A 15,994-nucleotide genomic window follows, 5' to 3' on the forward strand; every position below is an offset into this window, starting at 1 on the left:
AACACCCTGTCAGAGTTGATAGTGGTATAAGATATAATTACTAGATTTAAGGGGCATGTAGACAGACATTCAAATAGGCAAGACATAGAAGAATATGTTCCAAATACACAGGGCACATTTCTATGCTGTGGTCTTTTATCTACTGAGAAATCATTGTGAAGTTATTTTTCATTTTACTTGCTTGTATTCTTTTTGTGCCCTCTGTTGCCCTAGTCTTTTTAATAACACCTCTAAATGTCTATTTTTTCTTCCAAATTAAGCTCTCGATGTGCTACATATGCTTCCTCTTTTGTCTTACTTTACGTTCAATTCACTTATTACAGGTGGTTTCAGGTAAGCAGTCCAATCCTTTTCCTTTTAGAGAAAGTTTACCTAAAACATTTTGAATGTCCTTCATAAATACCTCCCTTTGTTCTGTCAAATATCTTCAGTCAAGTAAAAGTGGCATTATCCCAATTTAAAATTGATTTTATTTGTCATTTTATTTATGTCACCATTTTGCAAATTGTTTGAGCAAACTGTAGCCAAATCTAGCCACCTATCAATCTGCCACCAGGCAGCAAACAATGATTATGTTGCATGTTTCATCTTAAGATCTGACAAGAATTGGGAATGATAGGGATAGAGCTACACTTTTTAAAACAGCTATACGAAGACATGTCATACGATATTTTAATATTGTAAACGACAAAGGCCACAATAGTCAAAATCAGCAAATAAATATTGCATAATAGTAAAAGGATTAAAGTATGATGAAAGTGCTTAGAGGTTTGAAATTGTATAAGAAAACAAATTAGTATGGTAAATTGTGATGCATTTAGTTCTAGAAGGCAGAAATGCCTTGTTACATCTTAAATTCCACTGAGATTCATTGGAGGAAACAGAGGGCATAACCCTTCACCATCACAATGTACTCACAGAATAGAGCTGTGATGCAGAAATGAATGCTTCATTGTCTTTATCGTTATCTGCTATTGCCGTAGATGTTCTATTGTCCATTTCTGTCAGTTTTGGATACAGCAGTCCATTTTGAGTCGACTTATTAATTTCCGCAACCTGGCAAGAATGCAAGATACAAAAAGATAGGAATAGTTCATCCCCTTGAATCTTTCCATCATTCAAACATTAATCTTGACCTCAATTCCCTTTACTCCATTATGTTTTATTCAATCAACTAACATTGATTGATCAGAGACTTGGAAAATCTGTGGGATTTTTAGGGGAAATGTGTTTGCAGAAAGTGCTTCTTAATTTCACCTCCAAAATGCATCTAATTTTAAAACCCTCCCCCCTTCCACTAGATTCCTAGCATGGCAAATCTATGTTATTGAATCCATTTGTCATTTTAAAACATCTCAGTTGGGAAATCATGTTGCAGTTGAATAAGACGTTGGAGAGGCAGCATTTGGAGTATTGTGTTCAGTTTTGAGCACCATGTGAGAGGAAAGATGTTGTTAAGATAGAAAAGATGCAGAGAAGAATTACGAGAATGTTGCCAGGACTCAAGGGCCTGAGCTACAGGGAAAGGTTGAGCAGGCTGGGACTCTATTCCTTGGAGTACAGGAGGTTGAGGGGTGATCTTATAGAAGTATACAAAATCATAAGAGAAATAGGTCAGGATGGAAAGTGAGCAAGAGTCTGTAGGTGTTTCTGGAAGTTGAGAATTGGCAGCATTTGCTCTTTAAAGTAAAAAGACTGAACCATTGCCATGGAAAACTGACACAAAGAACAAAACTGGTCATGGGGAGAGGCTTCTTTTGTGTGGCATGCACAGCCTAAAGTTGTTGGACAACTTGTTCTATTTGATCTTCCGTTTGTGCACGTCGAGTCGATTGCATTAGTCGAAACAGTGAAGGTTGCAATCTTCCACCCCATGGGGAGAGGCTGATGGAAATGGGGAGAATGAGCATCTAGGCTTTAACATTGAGCAGGTCAATGTTAACAATGGCAACGGCAAGAAGGAAATGGTACATTAGAACTCAAGACACATGCAGTAAAATGAAAACCATGACCCTGAACATCAAAACCTGGATATTTTACTTTCAGAGTGGGCTGAATGTCACCACAGCAATGCTTGGGTCACAGTAACATATTAATGCATTAAGAAAGTGCTGAATATACACATTAACTACAATTAATTGACATTCCTAATACATATACCCTGTACTTAAAAGGTCATAACATAAAATGCATTAAAAGGGCCTTTTTAGCGCATTCTTTAGTTTTTTGTACAAAAATCCAAAAATTCTGGCATGGAATATTTGATATTTTTTCAAAATTAATTAAAATAAAACTGGTACCAAAACCAGAATGGATCATTTTTGGGATATCGGAAGGTATCCCTGAATTAAACGTGTATCAGAAGAATTTACTCAATTACGGGCTAATAATGGGAAAAAAGCTCATACTTAAATTCTGGAAAAATGCGCCCACACCAACAATAAAAATGTGGATATCAAATATGTTTGAAACATTACATCTGGAAGAGATGAGATTCCTCTTAGCAGATAAAGCAAACCAATTCCAAAAGACGTGGTCTACGTTTATGGACCTATTACAAGCATGAGGTGCAATAGTAATTTTTAAAAATAAATAAATAAATAAATGGTATCAGGACCTGGCATTGGGAGATAAAACAACAAAAACAGACTTGGTTGGTAGTCTTTCTGCGGAGTTTAATGTTATAATAGAGCGATTGTCCTTACTTTCTTTTTCTTTCTTTTCTAGGGTCTACTTTCTTACTTTACTTCCTTCTCTAACTTCTTTTCTAAGGGGCTTTCTTTTCCCAACACTCTTCTGCACTTCACAACTCTTGCGCACCTTCTTTACTTTCCTTACTTCTATCTTTTTCTTAAAGCTTTAAAAAAAAAAAAAAAATGAAGCGGTACAAAAAATGTATTAAGATATATGTGTTGTGTGTTATTGTAATTTACCGTACTTCTAATAAAAAAAAAAAAAAAAAAAAAAGGGCTTTTTTCGTTTTACTCACCTTTCTGAGTATCAATGCCTTATATAGATTCGCCATCTTGGTAGATTTGAAAGCTTCATGTTCCATCCCTATGGCACATGAGTGAGGGTCGGCACTAATATTGAGAGAGGAGATGGGGGTATTAGCATTAACATTGTGATATTTTGGTATACATCTGTGTTAGTACAAATACGAGAGAGGGATAGGTGAACAGGAAAGTACAACAAAAGGCATGAATATAGCATTTAATTAATTTGAGAGTGAAGGATGAGTTTGGAACAATGTTATGCTCTTAGCGTCTTTTCTTTGCCCCCACCATGGTGATCATGTTTTCGCCCTCTTAGTCCTAGAATTTCCGTCCAATATCTCTCCACCTCTATATTCTTCAAAATCCCTTGCAAAATCAACCTCTTTCACTTGGTTTTTAACCACCTATCTTAATATCCTTGCCTTGGGTTTAATTGTTCTTTGATGTTATTTCAGTAAAGCACTCTGGGATGTTTTACCCAGTCATACAATTTGAAATGGCCCTTCCATCCATCACATCCATGCTGACCATTTTGTCCATCTGCACTGGTCTTATTTGATCGCCTTAGGACCATATCCTTCAAAGCCTTATATATTTAGGTGTCTGTCAAAGTGCCTCTTAAACTTAGTGATTGTATGTGATTCCATCACCTCTTCTGGCAGTGTGTTCTAATATCAAGCGCGCTTCGTGTAAAAAACTCAGATCCCCTTAAAAACATCTACCATTCACCTTAAATTTATGCCCTCACTTTTGATGCCTTTACCAAGGGAAAAAGGGCAGACTATCTATCCTACTATGACTTTTATAACCTTACATACTTCTATCAGATCATAATTCCTTTGCTCATGGAAAATAAGCCCAACCTATCCAATCGCTTCCTAAAAACAGTGGCACAGCTGATGTCTTACAGCTGCAGAGACCTAGGTTCAGTTCGGACCTTGGGTACTGTCTGGGTGGAGTCTGCACGTTCTCCCTGTGATCGCATTAACCTCCTCCCACATCCCAATGATATGCAGGTTTGTAGGTAAAACTGGCCTCAGTAAATTGCCCTGTGTGTATAGGGAGTGGATGCGAAAGTGACGAAACACAACTTAATTTAGTTTATAGTGTGGAAACAGGCTCTTCGGCCGACTGAGTACACACCGACCAACAATCACCCAAACACTAGTTCTATCCTACACACTAGGGAGTATTTACAGAAGCCAATTAACCCACAAACCTGTAGGTCTTTGAAATGTGTGAGGTAACCAGAGCACCCGGAGAAAACACAGGGATAACGTTCAAACTCTGCACAGACAGCGCCCGTAGTCAGGATCGAACCCGGGTCACTGGCATTGTAAGGTGCCAACTCTACCGCTGCAGCACGGTGCCATCCCTAGTGTGAACGAGTGATCAATGGGCCAAAGGTTGTGTTTCCATCTTGTATTTATCAATGAAAAAATTTCCTTTACATTTGTTTGGAGCGATAATTATCTACAGGAATGCATAGCTTTACCTCTCTGCTTTTGTGTCTTCCTGCCCTTTATTCATAATCAGTGCTTCCTCCAGAATGTGTAGACAATGTTCTCGTGCCTGATACCAGTTGGTAATCGATGTAGCAAAAATAGAAAGGCAATACAATTAGTGAAAGAAAATTGCCATTCAGCATCATTAACATGATAAAATTGTTGTAATAATAATAATGGATGGGATTTATATAGCGCCTTTCTAATACTCAAGGCGCTTTACATCGCATTATTCATTCACTCCTCAGTCACACTCGGTGGTGGTAAGCTACTTCTGTAGCCACAGCTGCCCTGGGGCAGACTGACGGAAGCGTGGCTGCCAATCTGCGCCTACGGCCCCTCCGGCCACCACCAATCACTCACACACATTCACACACAGGCAAAGGTGGGTGAAGTGTCTTGCCCAAGGACACAACGACAGTATGCACTCCAAGCGGGATTCGAACCGGCTACCTTCCGGTTGTAGCACGAAAGGTGTTTATTTAATCCACCATGTTTAAGCTAGCATCAGGTGGAGACAACCCATAATCCAACTTCCCTGCCCTGAAAAATATTATTTTCAAATGGTTCCCAAATATACAATCACATTTGAAATATTGATATTGGACGTTTCCACTATTCCCACAGGTATTGAATCTCAGACCATAAATTTGTTCCATAAAATGTTTTCCTCTCATCACTCTAGTGTTTATGCTCCAAACTTGCATCTATCGCACTATATTCCAGGAACCATCTGCCAATAGGAACAGTTCTTCCTACCTTGTTAAAACCTATCAACCTTCGCTCCAAGGAGAACAATCCCATCAGTTTCAGTTTAAGCGTGTAGCTGAAATCCCTCATGGACCTGCATGCTACAACTAGGAATAATAGTAGACCATTCAGTCCCTCATGCTAATCCATGGCTGATCTGGCATTCCTCGGGTCCACTTTCATGCCTTTTCCCCACAATCCTTGATTCTGTTACTGACTGGAAATGAATCTCAGGCTTGAAGAAATCCACAGAATTTTCCTTCGACAAGCAGTTCCAAAGACTCATTACCATCAGAGAAACATCACAGTGGCACAGGAGTAGAGTGCCTGCCTTACTGTGCCAGAGTCCCGGGTTTGATCCTGACTAGAGGTGCTGTCTGTACATAGTTTGCAAGTTCTCCCTGTGACCCTTTTTTTATTTCAAAATATACTTTATTCAATTGGTAAATATATACAATTCCTGAACCATTCAAACAAAATTCATCCGACATTTTCGGAGACTATACAAATTTTTTCCAGTACAATTTTTTTTACATTTGTCAAATTTCACCAAACAGTCCCCCACCAGTGCCACTCTGTGGCCCCTGTCCAAGTAATAAATATATACAATGTGTACACAGTGCGAAAATTTCCATCTGACATTTCAAGTTCCACAAAAAAAGTCCCCCACCCGTGCCACTCATGTGGCCCCCTGGCGTGGGATACCTTCCCTTAATTTAATTTGAGGGGCGTCTCCACCATACCATGCCCCCCATGTCCAGCAGCGGAAGGACCCTAGACTGTGGCCCTCCCCCACCAAGCCTTGGCGTTGGCTGCACCAAGCTTCAGCGTGTCCCTTAGCACGTACTCCTGCAGTCTGCAGTGGGCCAGTCGGCAACATTCCCTGACGGACATCTCGCTCTGCTGGGTGGGTTCTCCCTGTGACCCTGTGATGGATGTTTTTGTAAATTGAATTGTGTGTATGTCTGTAGGATATTGTCTTTGTTTGTATGGCTGTGGAAACGGAGTTTCGTTTGAGCCTCACTGAGGTTCAAATGACATGTAATAAATATTGATTGATTGATTGACCACATGGGTTTTCTCCAGGTGATTAATTTTCTTTTCACATTCCAAAGATGTACAGCTTTGTAGGCTTCTGTTAAATTCCACCTAATGTGTAGGATGCAAAATTAGTGTTGTGGATCTGGAATTCTCTGCCTCAGAAGACAGTGGAGGCCAATTTTCTGGAGGCTTTCAAGAGAGAGTTAGATAGAGGTCTTAAAGATAGCGGAGTGAAGGGATAAGAGGAGAAGGCAGGAACGGGTTACTGATTGGGGATGATCAGCCATGATCACTGTGAATGGCGGTGCTGGCTTGAAGGGCTGAATGGCCTACACCTGCACCTATTGTCTATAGTGTACCGTATTTTCTCCCAGCTGCAGTCTCTTTTGTCCTTATCAAAAAAGTGAAAACAAAATGCTATCACACAAAAACTCTCAATAAAAAGCTTTTGACAGAACAAAAGGTCCATCCTGCAGGATACACAATGGTTTAAACACTGCATTGTTCGCATACTGCATTTTTACATTTATTCCCTTTGGATGCAAATTATTGCAGTTCTAGTCCTCACCTTGACGGAGAGCTTTGGTATTTTCTGATTAACTGCATCACGGAGGGGACAGTCGGGATCTAAACAGAAAATCAACACAGATAGCAAAGTGAGCTCTTGGCATCACAAGTTTATAAATGGAGAGGACTACACTTAGACATTATGCTCAGCATTTGTCGTCTCCTCGTCTCTGTCTCCTACTCTTTTCAATTTTCTTGACATTTATGCATTCTTTAACCAATTCCAAACAAACTATTGGGAAAATGTTATTGCTTTCAAGAATACTGCAGTCATGCAAATCAAGCAGAAACAAAAAAAAATATGCAAGTTAATTTGAAACTTCTTCATAGATTGTAGATGATTCACCTGCTCACAGACATTGCTAATGGCACAAAGATAGATAGGAAAGTAAGTTGCAAAGATAAAAGGAGCTGCAAGGAGATAATTGATAGGCTAAGTGAGTGGACAGAGAGATCTGGAACAGAAAATAAAAGTGGGAAAATGAGAAATGGTTAATTTTGACAGGAAAAATATAAACAGATGTTATCTACACAGTAAGAGATTGCAGAACTCAGAGATGCACAAGGATCCTGGATGTCCTAGTACATGGTTTGCTGAAGGCTCATAAGCAGGCACAACAAACAGGAAAGCTTTCTAATTATTAGGCGAATTGGATATAGACAATTTTGCTTCATTTAAGTAGGGCACTGGTGACATCATATCATAAGTTTTGTGTTGTTTGGGTCTTTTTATTCAAGGACGAATGATAACATTTGGAAATAGTTTGGAGGGTTACCAGAGTTGGGTGTGGAATGACTGGATTGTTTTATGAAGAAAGGCTGGACATTCTGTTCCTATCATCATTATTTACAACAGAAAATTATTTCACTGTACTTCTGTATATATAATATAGAACTATTGACCATTGACACGTCTAAATGTACCCACAGACCTATTTCCAAGTCATGATTATATATCAGAAAAAGCAGTGAGCTGAGGGAACACCAACAACCTCCAGTCTCCAGTCTAAAAACATTGTCAAGTTTGCAGGTACATGACTGGGGTTTAAAGGGTAATTCTATGGAAGTACAAGCGTGGATTAATTGGGAAGGAAAACTTCCATGACAGACCATGGTTAAATGTTGGGAAATTTTGAACAAGAGGTATGGAGGAGTACAATAAGGAGCACACAGACTACATAGCAATTGGTTAAGGATGGAAAAGAATTGTTGAAGTTAAAACATGATAGACATAAACTAGTGACTTTCAAAGTACTACGACTGGTGTTGAATGGGACGCAGTAAAGTAGAGGAAAATAATTGTGCAGATTAATTATAAGGAGAAAGTGGTGAAAATTGATGTAGAAATTAAAAGTGAAAATGGCACTGCAGCACGCGTGTGTGTGTGTGTGTGCGCGTGTTGAGTAAGCAAATTTTTCAGTCGACTTTGGATATGGAATTTGCGCCAGAGAAACGGAAGGCTACCTATTAAACACCACAGATTGAAAATAAAGAGTTAAATGGAGGTAATGGAGGCTTATGATTGAAAGAGTTTAAAATGCCATAGTAATAAACAAATTTAGTGTTCACAAACAAAACAGAAACTGTTGAAGATACTGAACAAGTCAGGCAACAAATGCTGAGAGATTATAGTTTTCAGTTCAATAAGTTTTCATCTATCTTTCCACAGAAGCAACCTGACCAGCTATTTTCTGATTTATTTCTGATTTCCAACATCTGTTTATTTTACTTCTCGAAATATATTCAGAAATGTTAGGGTTAACCCATTCCAAAGGAATCAAACTGAATATTCAATAGGAACGTTGTCACACAACTTTGATTTTTTTTCCAGGATAGTAAGGATTTGGATTTATATTGTGCCTTTTATCAGTTTAAAACATGAGAAAGTATTTTAGAGAGCATGAAATCTCTTCCTCCTGTGACCCAGTTTTCTCCCTCACCACTCCATGCCCTTCTCTTCATGGGCCACACAAGTCCTCTTATTTTCTTCAATATTAGACTAAGATTACAATCTGTTTTGTTTTTTTTAAACTTCAGTTCCAATTTTCTTTTATTATTATTCACTGATCCTTTGATTCCCTTAATACAGACGTAGTACGGCCATTCGGGTTACAGGAATTCACCCTTAGAGTCATCAACAATTCGCAATATGAATTAAAAATTGCTCTTACATAATTCATGTTGGGGTGGGGGGGGGGGGGGGGGGGGGGGGAGTAAATAAATCAATATTTTTTCCCAACTCACACTTTTCAATGTATGCACAGATGATGCATAAAATCGTGATATGCAGTTTTCTAGGAATGCAAGGTTACCCATATCAAAAGATTTGCTACTTCTGAAGGCTTTATCACATTTGCTGTCACTGTATTTCGTATCTTCCTGCTCTCAGCCCAACCGGATGTCACAGTGCAGGAGATCGCTGACAGATAGGTCAGTGAGATGGAGAATTAAAGGGTTGATATCACAAATGTTGGCCTGTTCTAGTCAAAAAAGTGAGGTGCCTGAAGTTGTATAATTTATATCATACAGAAAGTTGCAATGTGCCTACATGGAAGACAGATTGTTCCGTAAGCTTACGTTGGGCCTCAGTGCAGGAGTACAGAGGTCAGATTGGGATGGATAATTAAATTCCACTAATTTCTTCATTTTTATTTATTTTTCCTTCTCTCTAATGCCATTAACCTCCATAACTTATTCCCAAAGCTACCATGGCCTCACGATCAGATTCCATTTTCTCCTTTCCCCATTATGATAAAGGGGCTTCATTCTGTAACATTAACTCTGTTTCTCCATCTTCAGATACTGCCCTAAGATAATCCACTAAGTTTTTCCAGTATTTCCTATTTTTATTTCAGATTTCCGGCATCTGCAGTTATTGTCTATTGCATTTTAAGACTGATCTTATCCTTTTTATCTATTTTTGTTAACTACATATTGTGGATCCACCACTTGGAATCCTATTCTGGCATTGAAATATTTTTATTTTGTTTATTCTGAACAATTCCCATAAATGCATGCCATTGTGTCCAGAGTTATTGACTCTTAAGCTAATTTGCCAGTTCACTTACCTGGTGGTACAAAGGTATCCTTTACAGGTTTTCCATTCTATGAGATATAGACAGGTAGATTAGAACTTAGCTAGCAATAGAAGGCACAATATCAAAAGAATGACAGCATCGCTGTCTAACCATCTTCCATTTCCAATCTGCTCCTTTCAGCCATGTAGCCGAAATGCATTAGTGATAAAAGCATTCATTGACTATATTATGTGTGGTTTCTAGATTTCTGGTCATAAACTTCCTCTGGCTCAAAGACTGTTACTGTTTGCTCAGAGTAGAACAGATGTTTACCGCTCACTCGGTGCCATGTAACATCAAAGGGCAGCACGGTGGCACAGCAGTAGAGTTGCTGCCTTACAGCGAGTGCAGCGCCGGAGACCCAGATTTGATTCCGACTACGGATGCTGTCTGTACGGAGTTTGTACGTTCTCCCCGTGGGTTTTCTCCGAGATCTTCGGTTTCCTCCCACACTCCAAAGACGTACAAGTATGTAGGTTAATTGACTTGGTAAATGTAAAAATGGTTTCTGGTGGGTGGAGGATAGTGTTGTTATGCGGGGATCGCTGGTCAGCACGGACCCAGTGGGCCAAAAGCGCCCGTTTCCGCACTGTATCTCTAAACTAAACAAATGCATGCTTAGACACCAAGGCATTAGAATCAAAGTGCTCAGTGGATATCCTAAGTTCTTCACAATCTTACCTTCCTCAGATTCATCTGCTTCTCATAAAACGTATTCCATTCTTTCGTTCTGTGCCCACTTTCTTCATCTGATCCACTATCACCATCTTCATTATCATATCTGAATGAGACAGAATGAGCATGGCAAATATCGTCAGCTTTCAATAATTTTCAATGTCAGGCCATTTCCATCAGTCAAGATTCTGTATACATCCATGCAGCATACAACATTAAAACTGGTGAATAAAGTATCCATATTTATCTGATACTGTACAGCTGGTCTCTTCTTCCTGAAAAACAAAACAAAGTGCTGGAGTAACGCAGTGGGTCAGGCATGGATAGATGATGTTCTGGGTCAGGACCCTTCTGAAACATCACCTATCCAAGTCTTACAGAGTTGCCGCCTGACCTGTTGAGTTACTCCAGCACTTTATGTGTTTTATTTGTAAGCCATCCATTGCTGTTCCTTGTGTCTCTTCCTGCTATTATCTTGTCTTTCAAAACTGAAACTTGGCTTCTCTAAATTACCTTTGGGTTCTCTTTCATGGTTTTCCTTCCAATTAGCAATATTGCTGGTCCCAATGATTTTTATGAAGAAAAGAGAAACATAACACTTCAAATTGTTTATGCAACTAATCTGCATCTTGAGTAATAATTTAAATATAATTTTGTGCCATCGGTTTCAACTGCTTAATCCAAAACCTCTACTATTAAATTGAATAAGACAAATACTGACGCAAGGTCTCTACCTTCCCCATTAATCCAGAAAAAATGTCACTAAGTAGTGGTACTCTTGATGCAAGGCAGTCTCCAGCAACATTTAGGGGCCCGTCCCATTATCACGACCTTTACAGGCGACTGCCGGCACCCGGCGACCAGAAAGATGCTATGACTCTTTGGAGACCTCTCATGACCATAGGAGACCTCTCACTATGATCGTGAGAGGTCCCCAAAGAGTCGTAGCGTCTTTCTGGTCGCCGCTGAATTTTCAACATGTTGACAATTTCGGCAACCTATCACGGGTGCCGGCAGTCGCCTGTAAAGGTCGCGATAGTAGGACAGGCCCTTAACTGGTTTCATACTCAGAAAGCAAAACACTGTAGATGCTGGAAGTCTGAAATTTTAGCAAAAATGCTGGAAATGGCAGTTCAGGCAACACCTGTCGAGCGAGAACAAATTATGTTTCAGATCAAAGATGTTTTATCAGAACCGAGAAAAGTTAGAGATCAAACAAGGTTTAAGTTGCAGAGCAAATGGAGGGTAGTGGAGAATAAGGGGAATATTTGTGATAAAAGCTAATGGAGACTGAAGGATATACACTGGTGGTGACAACTAAGAACGCTTGAAACATTCAGCAGCTCAAGTTCTCTGCATCTGCAGAGAAAAAGAAGCAGATTCAACATTAGTGTGTCACAAATGTAATGAGGCCAACTGAGTGAGGTGGTGAAGGTTTGTTTATAGCAACTGATTTTTCTGAAAAAGCAGCAAATTGAAGTTGATGAATGAAAACATGTGGAGAAAGAAAAAAGACAAATCTGCAACTATGATATGTAAAACACAGCAGATGCTGTTAGTCCAAAATAAAACAAAATGCTGGAAATATTCAATAGGTCAGGTAGCATCATTGAAACTTCTGGCCAAATCTGATGACAAATCATCAACCTGTAATATTAATTTTGTTTTTCTTTCTCTACAGATGCCATCTGACCTGCTGAGTATGTCCAACGTTCTCAGCCAGGGACCGCAATTTGTGTCTTTTAGTCTCTCTTGGTCTTCAACCAGTCTTTTGCTCGTTTCATCCTTTGCTTTTCTCTGCAACAGGGAACATGTTTGACTTTTAACTTTTGCTCTTTCTGATTAAAGGTCATCAACCTGAGACAATAACTCAGTCTCTTTTTCTTCACGGTGATTATGTGAACTTTTGAGTATTTCCAGCATTTTTATTTCTGTTCCATACCTTAATGCTTACTAAATAATGAACACTTAACATGGCCCCCAAATTTCTAGCAGCAGAGCTATTTTTTACTTGAGCATAACCAGTGTTTAAGGTGTAGGAAAGAACTGCAGATGCAAGATAAATTGAAGATAGATGCAAAATGCTGGAGTAACTCAGCGGGACAGGCAGCATCTCTGGAGAGAATGTATGGGTGACGTTTTGGGTCGGTATCCTTCTTCAGACGTCTGAAGTAGGGCCTCGACACCCGTTCCTTATCTCCAGAAATGCTGCCCGTCCCGCTGAGTTACTCCAGCATTTTGTGTCTATAACCAATGTTTAAGATGGTTTCAATTTAACTTTGAAGCATTGTTTGTCAAGCATTCCTACTTTATTATTAAATGGGACACAAGTAAATTAAAACTCTTGATACAAGCTTAGCAACATTGCAAATTCTAACCAGAATCATCTTTTACGAGATACAATCAACAACACTGAGTACATCATGTACAAATATGTCCAGTAAATCCTCCAACAGTTAACCTACCTTTCAAAGCCATAGCCTTTTCTTCCCCCTGCATACAAGTCACTGATGTACCCGAATGGCCCTGCAGCAGCTGGCTTTGTAACCAATGCTTGCGCCTTGTTGATGTCGAGCCTCTGAAGGAGATCCAGTTGCTTCATCACAGTGTCTGGATTTTTGCAGTGATCACATGCCCGATTACAGACTGGCATTTCATCTCCAAAATATTTGGCAATGGCTGCATGCCGACACCTTACATAAAATGTCAAATAATGTCATCAAAACCAGGACCTGACCTCCAAACAAAACCAACATGATGAACACTCATCTGACAAACATTTACCCCACACACATAAAAACCGAGATGGAGTACATAAACTGTGTAGTCTTTTAAAAACATATTGGTTAAAAGTGTAAAATCTCTCTGGTTTATCTGTGGTGTACATTATCATGCAGACCCTTTCCCTGATTTTCTCCAAAAGTATGGTTCAGACTGTTTAACAAAGAAGGTCTTTTCAATTTCACTGGTTTAACCAACCCTTTGAGAGTCAGTCACTCTAACAAGATATCATGCATGTATATCAGTTATCTATGATTAAAATGCACAAGTTGCAGGGCAAGATTTCATTGTATATTTTTAAAATATAAAACATTGATGGTGTCATTGATAGCAGTCGGTAGAGTTCCTGCCTTGCAGCGAATGCAGCGCTGGAGACCCGGGTTCGATCCCGATTACGGGTGCTGTCTGTACGGGTGCTGTCTGTACGTTCTCCCTGTGACCTGCGTGGGTTTTCTCCGAGATCTTCGTTTCCGCCCACATTCCAAAGACGTACAGGTTTGTAGGTTAATTGGCTTGGTAAGTGTAAAAATTGTCCCTAGTGTGTGTAGGATAGTGTTAGTGTGCAGGGATCGCTGGTCGGCGCGGACCCGGTGGGCCAAAGGCCCTGTTTCCGTGCTGTATCTCTAAACTAAACTCAAATTAAGACCAAGGACTCTATCCGTATGTCTTGATCCTCTAGGGGCGCTGCACTGGCAGCAGCCTCTACCTACAGCCCGTCTGTTATTTCTATCTTTTTTTTTATTTTCAGTTAGTCCAAAGTCTATTTTAGGGGGAAACTTTTACTTTTCTATGTGGGGGAGGGGGGCAGGGTAAGGGGGAAACCGTTTTCCAGTCTCTTCCTGGCGGGGGCGCGACTATTTCTCCGAGTCGCGTCCTCGTCCCCCACCTCGCGGCCTACCAGCTGGATCAGAGCGGCCTTTCCTGCCGGGGACCGAGCACCGGACCAGGGCTGCTACAGCGGCAGCGCAGCGCTGGAGTCACCGCGGAGCGGCCGATGCCTACCTGGGTCGCCGTTTGGAGCTCCGAAGCGTTGAGCCGTTGCTCCAACATCGTGGAGCTCTGGTGCGGAGAGCTTCCAACGCAGGCGGCGCTGAACAGCATCGTGGAGTCCTGGAGCGCCTTGCAGAGGGTCTACAGCGGCAGTCTCCACTCGGCGCGGCCTGCGGACTTTGGAAGCCGCCAACTCCGGTAGGAGGGGGCCGACTCTGGTGTCCACGCCGCTGAGGACGTCCCGCAGCCCCGACGTCAGACTTACAACACCTCGGCGAGCGGTCCTGAACATCGGGCCGCCCGTAGTGGCAACTGCGGAGGGCTTGGGGAGGCCCTGACCACGAGGAACAGTGGAGGAAGAGACTGACTTTGGTGCCTTCCCACACAGTGGGAAACTTTGATTCTGCTGTGTGGGGATGTTTTATGTCAAACCCTATAGTGTGTTGTGTCCCTTTTTTTTTTTAATTGTATGGCTGTATGGGAATTTCATTTCACTGTGCCATCTGGCACATGTGATGAATAAATCTATCTTGTATCTTGTATCTTGATTCTGTACTATTTTCCTTTAAATTCCCTCATTCGAGTAAGCCTTAGTAGGCAAAAGTCCAGAATATGTGCCCAAATTCTAACCTGCATTTGGCTACCCAGATGAGATACTCCTGAGGGATATATTCTAACTCTCATTCACACTGCTAATAAAATAGTCATCCAGCTTTTCACTCTGGACTATTATCAGCTATTTCATAATAAATTGTTTCCAACACAATTATCTGCCTTGGAGTTGATAAAGGGATTTACCAGGTGTAAGCATGAATGCAGATGGCCACACATATGTGACGATCAGGTGCAGATAAGGCACAATACCATTAAGATGTAGCACTTTCACAGATACAGTAGGTTATCACAAAGAAAAAAAGTTCACAAGCAGGTTCTGAAAATTGCCACAGTTGTATCAGGCTCATGCACAGGTACCAAAGAATAACACACAAGTTTAAGATGGTGTCAGATACATTAATGACCATACAAATGCCACATAGATGTGCCAGCATTTCTCAGATAGACGACTACTACACAGATATACCAGTATTATACAGATATGGGTGATCACTACACAGCTCTACCAGTTTTACACAGATACAACTGATCATAACATAGGTGATCATGTCACATATTGTCATGGGAATTTCACATGGACACGGAAGATTACCGGATGTACACTAAGACTACACCGAGGTGAAAGTAATTGTACTTGATAAACATGCTCTTGGGCATATTATTTAAATCAGGATGTTCCCACATTTTTCCAATAGTTCTTATCCAAGCCCATTGCACATATTTTTTGTTATTTGCAGTAATTCTGATCCCTCCTTCATTATAGCTTAAACCATCATATATGAGAGGGATATATCCCACTGACCCTTTCACTGGGGACAATCAGACATATCTATTCTTTGTACCTGCACAAAACTGCAGAATTTGCTTCAATGTACAAGGACATTCATGAAAAGTATCTGTCAAGGCTCGTTCACATTTACCACATGAACTGGCCGTGTTGTGAAGGCAGTATGGAGCTGACTGCACAGCACAGGTACCAGACAACACAAACATTCTC

The 15,994-nt window shown here is 40.5% G+C and overlaps 1 protein-coding gene across 6 annotated transcripts in view; it reads right to left on the minus strand.

Annotated features, from left to right (window-relative positions):
* The window catches only part of recql5 (RecQ like helicase 5), a 51,931-nt gene that overhangs the window by 9,647 nt on the left and 26,290 nt on the right, over positions 1 to 15,994 (minus strand). For 3 of the 6 annotated variants that reach the window (XM_033044396.1, XM_033044399.1, XM_033044398.1), the window contains exons 8-14: positions 13,077 to 13,304; positions 10,618 to 10,717; positions 9,928 to 9,964; positions 6,861 to 6,919; positions 4,492 to 4,568; positions 2,990 to 3,083; positions 919 to 1,056 (exon numbers count right to left, since the gene is read on the minus strand). In XM_033044396.1, coding sequence (XP_032900287.1) covers positions 919 to 1,056; positions 2,990 to 3,083; positions 4,492 to 4,568; positions 6,861 to 6,919; positions 9,928 to 9,964; positions 10,618 to 10,717; positions 13,077 to 13,304 — 733 coding nt within the window. Of the gene's footprint in view, positions 1 to 918; positions 1,057 to 2,989; positions 3,084 to 4,491; positions 4,569 to 6,860; positions 6,920 to 9,927; positions 9,965 to 10,617; positions 10,718 to 11,659; positions 12,409 to 13,076; positions 13,305 to 15,994 lie in introns of those variants that run through there. The other 3 variants (XM_033044397.1, XM_033044400.1, XM_033044401.1) reach the window with 3 other exon arrangements.

This window comes from Amblyraja radiata, chromosome 26 (genome assembly GCF_010909765.2).
Source record: "Amblyraja radiata isolate CabotCenter1 chromosome 26, sAmbRad1.1.pri, whole genome shotgun sequence".
In the NCBI taxonomy this organism is placed as follows: Eukaryota; Metazoa; Chordata; class Chondrichthyes; order Rajiformes; family Rajidae; genus Amblyraja; species Amblyraja radiata.